At 34.9% G+C, this 5,850-nt stretch overlaps 1 protein-coding gene across 1 annotated transcript in view; it reads left to right on the top strand.

The window, feature by feature from the left end:
• Positions 1–3,540: 3,540 nt before the first annotated feature.
• The window catches only part of LOC105272486 (uncharacterized), a 46,149-nt gene continuing 43,839 nt past the window's right edge, over positions 3,541–5,850 (top strand). Inside the window, exons 1-4 of the mRNA XM_011314639.1 lie at positions 3,541–3,590; positions 3,677–3,836; positions 4,481–4,618; positions 5,258–5,368. Coding sequence (XP_011312941.1) covers positions 5,366–5,368 — 3 coding nt within the window. The 5' untranslated portion in view covers positions 3,541–3,590; positions 3,677–3,836; positions 4,481–4,618; positions 5,258–5,365. The remainder of the gene's footprint in view (positions 3,591–3,676; positions 3,837–4,480; positions 4,619–5,257; positions 5,369–5,850) is intronic.

The raw sequence follows: 5,850 nt of genomic DNA, 5'->3' as shown, positions 1-5,850 counted from the left end.
TGGTTACCTTAATATTGAATAATTATTTTAGTAAAAATTGGAAAAAAATGAGATGTCAGTTGTGTAAAATTCAATCAAAATCCATTCTATTGGAACTGTATTAGATTTCTATGAAACCTGTACAAGTTTGTGATTGTAAAAAGCTGTTGAAAAGATTTTTTAATTTTTGTTAATACAGAATTTTGTTAATACAAGATTTCTTCCAATATGAATATTGAAAGAATAAACAGATTCATACCAAAAATGGAGTTAAAAGTTTTTTTTATAGAAATGTCCCTCAGAAAGCTCTGGGTTTGAAACGAATGGGATTTTTCCTTACATTTTAATCTATTTTTCTTATTTTTTGCCGATATATGAGCCAAAGAAGACAACTCTAAATGATTTTACGATGAAAGTTCTCCAAGGAAATTTCTCTCAGATAATTTGTATGAACGGATTCTTTTAACTCTATTTTTGGTATGAATCTATTTATTCTTTCAATATTCATATTGGAACAAATCTTGTATTAACAAAAATTAAAAAATCTCTTCAACAGTTTTTTTCAATTAATTTGCTGCCGAAATATTCCATTCAGAGTAATTTATTCAACGGAATTTTATGCGGAAGTTAATAGAGGGAGAATTGATTAATTGATATTTTTGAACAATGCAAAATGCAGCAAGAAAAATATGCATATTTTTCGTTCAAAAATTCAAATTTTTGCGCGTTGACTGACATAACGATTCCCCCACTCTGACCCAAGCGTCGTGGTCTCGCCCCTCCGACTACCTGCACGGTACAATAGGACCCCTTATTTTATAGTCATTGGCCTAATTGAGGTTGGGAGCTAGGTGAGCCGATTGAGCGCACTTTGCCCATGCCTGGTCTACGGAATAAGAATTTTTATGATAGGGTTTACATCGGGCAGAAAGGAAAAGGTAGAGGAAAATGCAAGCATTTCGAAGAACGTGCAAATGATCAGAGAAAGATTTTTATGATGGGGTTTTTAGAAGGGAAAAATATTTCGAAGAGGGAAAATTGAGTTGGCAATGCGTAGCGCCCACCTTTGTCCCAGAGTCCGGATATTTAAGGGCAATAGCTTTTTATTACGCTGCCTATTCTGATCATCTTTAGTTTACTTGATTTGTTCCCATGGGTTGTGTTAATTTAACTTAGTTCTCAATTAATTCTAATTCTTAATTCTATTATCTACAGAGTTCGAAGGGTTTGCGCGACATTTTGGGCGGTGATTTGAATCATTCCCGCGGGAATGCTTCACTAAGGATAATTATTTGCGGGAATTATATCACTAGGTACTCTACACAACAGTGTTTTCTGGAGTACAGCCGTACTGGTATCGTACCTGCACCGTACTACCGCGAGATGGCGACGTACGCTCATACGAGTATGATACTAGTATCCTATGCGTACGTCGTACCGCTCCAAGCCTGTACGAAATGCGGTACTCAAAACAGCAGTATCCTATTAGCCGCAAAAAAACTATTTTTGAACAAAAAAACTTATAGAATCGTTTGTAATCCCTTAGCAGGTTATTGTACACCCGTTTTTAACGTTTAAGAGTTGATTATTCTTTTTTAATTCATTAATCAAAATAACCCGTGAAATTAGCCGACAAAATTTGAAAAATTAATTATTTCGAGTTTTTTTTTTATTCGATTCTAAATCGTTTGTAGAATCCGAGTCTGTAATTATTATCGTTTAAGAGTGCATATTTTTTTATGAATAATATATTTTTCTCAGTACCATTTGACATAGGCTCCCCCCTCCCCCTCTGTAGTATATTAGCCGACAAAGGTTAAGACTAATAGAGTATCTCAATTTTGTCTTCTTACTATTAATGGCAAATCGTTTGTAGAATGTAAATATCAGTTTTTTATCGTTTAAGAGCGAATTTTCCCCTTTTTACAATATTGGTTATGCTAATCATTCGTAAGTCCCTTTTGTGGCTATTTGCTTTTCGAGCTCGTATATAGGTGCAACAGTATTGCGACAAGGATTTGGCATTATCAAAAATCACTTTGGCGTTTGTATTTCTCAAGATAATCAAAGATTGCGCCTACTGATGATTGAATCGGTTTTTCGAATTCACGAATTACAATAAGGGATCGGACTCAAAATTCTGCAACATTATACAATAACATTGGGCAAAACAAGGTGCATGAAATCTTTTGATTACCTAAAAAGTGACACGGGATAATAAAATACTTACTGAATAAGTAAATTGAAATCTTTGGTGATTAAGTTACTGGTAAGTGTTTTTTTTTAAATAATATACATTCTGAATTATCGTTTGAGGTAATTTTTTATGTCATTAGGCCCAATAGTCCTAACCTCACTTTGCTCGGTTAGTTCTCGTTTTTTGGGCAAAATGAGATAAAATGTATGTCACACGGCAATATAAGTATTATTCGCCGAAGTCGATGATAATTCTCGCCTTCGACTTGGGTTATCAAACCACATTCACCAAATAATACTTTTATCGCCTAGTATCATAAATTACTGTCATTATACAAGCTCCAATAAAAAATTATTCTCATGCAATATGTCAAATATCTTTTGTACTCCAGGTGTGATTGAATAGCCGTTTTGTGATTCATTTTCCAGCAGACTATTTTTACTCTCATATGACGATTGGGATAATGAAAATGCAACAATGGCCAAGAAAAAAAAACATCAAAGAACTAGTTGCAGAGAGATGCATTTCTCCATTATTATCCATTGGGTCACATGTTAGCTGAAGGAATGACGTAGCATCTTGACTGACAGTTTGATTGGAAACATGGTGAGAAGAGTTTTGAGTAAAAGTACTGATGCCATCAATATGAGCATTTTCATCGATAACCAGCTATGAAGACTGAAGCACAGAAGTAAGGTACCCACTTTCCTAGTTAAATCTCTTGTTAATAATATTATGGGGCTGGCGAAATTGGACTTGGATCAATTAGTTGATGAAGAGAATAGAAGTCGCCCATTTCTGATCTCTCTAAGCCATTGCAGAGATTTTTTTTTCCTGGATCAAGTACTTGGAGAGGAGGTTAAGAAAGAGACTTGAAGTCATTGATTGGAAGCTTCCAGAGCAATCTAAATTAGAGCTCTTCTTATTTTGCATAACTCTACTCATGGGAGAAGTATTTCTGTTGTAATAATTAGATGATTGCTCAGCCCCATCGGTAGTTATTTGGGTAGAATTTTTTTCTTATTGCGTTTATATCTTCGATATATCTGTGAAAAATGTCGGAAGGCCTTTTTTTTGTATAATATCATATGAATTCTGAAAAAAAACTCTAGTTATTTACGTCAACAAGTTCTAGTATTAATTTCTGACATCCTTTAACCTGAATTTCTGCCTAATGTCATAAATCATCTGATAATCGTTTCTGCTGAAAGCAAACTCCAACAAACATTTCATTATAAAAAATTTGATTTCTCTTAAGTAATCTTGTAGCTATTTCCTAGACCATCTCCCTCTGTAGATGCTTGCGAGATAAGGCAGAATGGAATAAGAAACACTTTTGAGCTTAGTTTTATTATGCATTCAACAGCCAATTCATTAACTGAAGTCAACCTAAACTTGTAACAACGGAGAAAGGGTAAATTTTAATTTTATAAATTTCTTTCCTACATTGCATTCAAAGAGATTTTATAATTATCAGCGGTATTCAATTTTTTTCAATAGGATGTCTACATAAGTTCGTGCTCCTCTCGACAATCATGCTCCCTGCTTATGCTTCTCTCGAGAGCTCGATAACACCTGTGCTCATTGATCCTAATGATGATGATTCTTCACTCAAAAATCTACATCACCCTCGTGGTCACCCTCGGTAATGTTATTTTATGTGAGTCTCGTTCAACATTTGTGAAGTGTTAAACTAGTGTTAGGACTGATGAGGATGGCAGTCGATGGATATGTGAAGGTATAATATTACATGCATGTTGTTCCCATTCAATAACGAGATGGCATTTAGTTTCTGGTGAATACCGTCTTCTCTGAGTAAGATGAATGAATTTAGAAGAAGACCTTAAAGTCTTATAATATCTTATGAGAATTTTCTTTATAATATATGGATACTAACGAATCGTACGTTCAATGTAACCAAAGAAGTTTCCTCGAAAATCCTCGGAGTCACCATTAGTGACTGTTTTGAGATGTAATATTCTTGTCAAAAAAATATATTCAGTAGTTTCAAAAAGTTTGGACTTCGTGTGCAAGCAAAAGATATATTTTCTAACACAGCCGCTACATATCCCTTATAACATTAAATGAGATTGCCAGATGACGTTTTTTATCTTCTATTTTTTTGTCACTACCGTTTTTGGTAGCTAAAGGAAGCCTGAAGTCCGATGAAAATGTTTATCTTTCTTTTAAGGCTCAAATATTTGTAAAAAAAACTGGCTAAACCTGATTGAAGGCACTGAAGTGCTAAACATCATATGGTTCTACATGGTTTCTCAATTTGTTTTTAATTTTTCGGTTTTATAGTTTTCGTCGACAAGCTTTGGCGAGATTCATGATGACGAAAGAAACTGTTCGAATCTAACAACTCGAATATTACCAAGTCTATCAGCAAGAATAAATCTGTCCAAAACAAATGATTTAATTGCGGTTCAAATCCCGAAGGTAATACCCTCCTATTAATATTTTCGTATGGAACTGACGCTTTTTTTTTTATTTGAAGCACAATGCGTTCGTAATACTGTTCATTCAGCCAAATATTGTATGGCAACATGACTTCCGACTTTTTTTTTATTCTTTCTAATACTACATTCAATGTCGCACCGCGTGATAGATCATTTTGGACTCAAATTTTTTTATTCCATTTCATTATGTTCCCAAGATTCTATAGTTACAAGAATTTCAAAATAATTTTACGTGCAAATTTTTAAAAAATTACGGTTTTTTTTCCCTCAATTGCATAACAAAACTTCAGAGTTGAAGCATGGCATACTTTCGCAGTCACTTATCGATGCCGAAAATATCGTCATGGACTGAAGATTCAAAATCTACACTATATGTTGTTGAGTACATGCTAACTACATGTTACAATTGATTCGATTATATTCAAAATACACGTACACAATCTACAAGTAACTGAGCCAGTTTCTCACTCATTTCCTTCAACCTAATAATTTTTTCAGACAATTTTAATTTATTCTCGATGTTTGGGGACAAGTATTCGAAGAATACCCTTGCCATATTTAGTGAAATGTTTCATATACATTTTTTTTAGAAATAAAAAAAGACTTAATTTGTTTACAGAGTTGCCCTGACGATGAGGTCTAGGGACCTTCGTAGAGATGAGCTATTGCACACCGACCAGCTTGATGTGAACCCGAAAACCATCCAATTATTCCCATATCAAATTGGATGGTAACTATGAAGAATGTTTAAATTTGTAAAATAATCTTATGTGATTTTGAATCAGCCAGAAGTGGACCGCGGATGCTTGCTCTTCCACATTTTTATCTCAACAAGCAGATAGACTATACCGGTTCTGGACATAGGGATCTGTGGGGGGGTGCAGGGCGGCGGCGGGCGGGTGAGGTTGCGGGGGAGGGCATTGCTGGAATCTGCTAGGCCCTCGGTCGGTAATTGGGGGAATCTTCTGTATCGGCCCCCACGTTGGTAATGTTCGGCTCCATTTGGCCCAGAATGCGGGGGGGGGGATATGCACCATGTGATATCTGACATTGAATATCCGCCATATGATATCTGATATCTAATATCTAGTATTTGATTCCTAATATCTCATTTCTGATGTCTAATATCTAATATGTCATAGCTGACAATCGTAGTTGTAACAATTTTCAGACGTTCTGTTGGCGGTGCATTTTTTTTTTCTTCTTTGATTC

Source organism: Fopius arisanus, unplaced genomic scaffold, assembly GCF_000806365.1.
Source record: "Fopius arisanus strain USDA-PBARC FA_bdor unplaced genomic scaffold, ASM80636v1 scaffold00191, whole genome shotgun sequence".
Classification (NCBI taxonomy): domain Eukaryota; kingdom Metazoa; phylum Arthropoda; class Insecta; order Hymenoptera; family Braconidae; genus Fopius; species Fopius arisanus.
Note: the sequence above shows the minus strand (reverse complement) of the source record. Positions and strands in the feature narration are given on the sequence as shown.